The 521-nt window shown below is 46.6% G+C and overlaps 1 protein-coding gene across 1 annotated transcript in view; it reads right to left on the minus strand.

Annotated features, from left to right (window-relative positions):
* Window positions 1–307, minus strand: part of LOC119581784 — a gene marked incomplete in the record, with an annotated part of 4,506 nt that extends 4,199 nt beyond the window's left edge. The window contains 1 exon segment of the mRNA XM_037929913.1: window positions 67–307. Within this exon segment, the coding sequence (XP_037785841.1) occupies window positions 67–265 (199 nt within the window).
* Between the last annotated feature and the right edge of the window lie 214 nt (window positions 308–521).

Raw genomic sequence — 521 nt, forward strand, 5'->3', positions numbered from 1 at the left:
TCCGCAGTCAACATTTCCCTCTCAACGCCGACCGGAAACAAACACCAACACACTCTTCATACTCACGAGAGACACAGAGCTCCGGATCAGGGAGCGCAAGGAGCCGTCCCTTTTGTTTATCTTCATCCCCGTTTCCTTGGCCCTGGTTGCCTTGGCCCTGGTTGCCTTGGCCGCGGTTGCCTTGGCCGCGGTTGCCTTGGCTGTGTCCTCTCTGGGCCGCGGCGAGGACCACGCACACGGCTAGAACGAGGATTAACGTGCGCATCGTTGGAAGACTGTGAAAAGAAAACGAGACGAAGGGGGTTATTTTTTCCCATTAATTATTTCGAGTAAAAGTCTCTCTTCAAGTGCTAATTATGGTGATAACAAAACTTGAAATGGTTATCCAGCAAACAGTTTTATTAAGGTTTCGTATACGTCTCAATCTCATGGTTTAGATATCTTTTGAAATACAAGAAGAAAAATTGGCAAAATGCGTTGGGACTTCAATGCACAGTAGATAATAATCCAAGAATTTCAGA

The sequence above is a fragment of the Penaeus monodon genome, chromosome 15, assembly GCF_015228065.2.
Source record: "Penaeus monodon isolate SGIC_2016 chromosome 15, NSTDA_Pmon_1, whole genome shotgun sequence".
Classification (NCBI taxonomy): Eukaryota; Metazoa; Arthropoda; class Malacostraca; order Decapoda; family Penaeidae; genus Penaeus; species Penaeus monodon.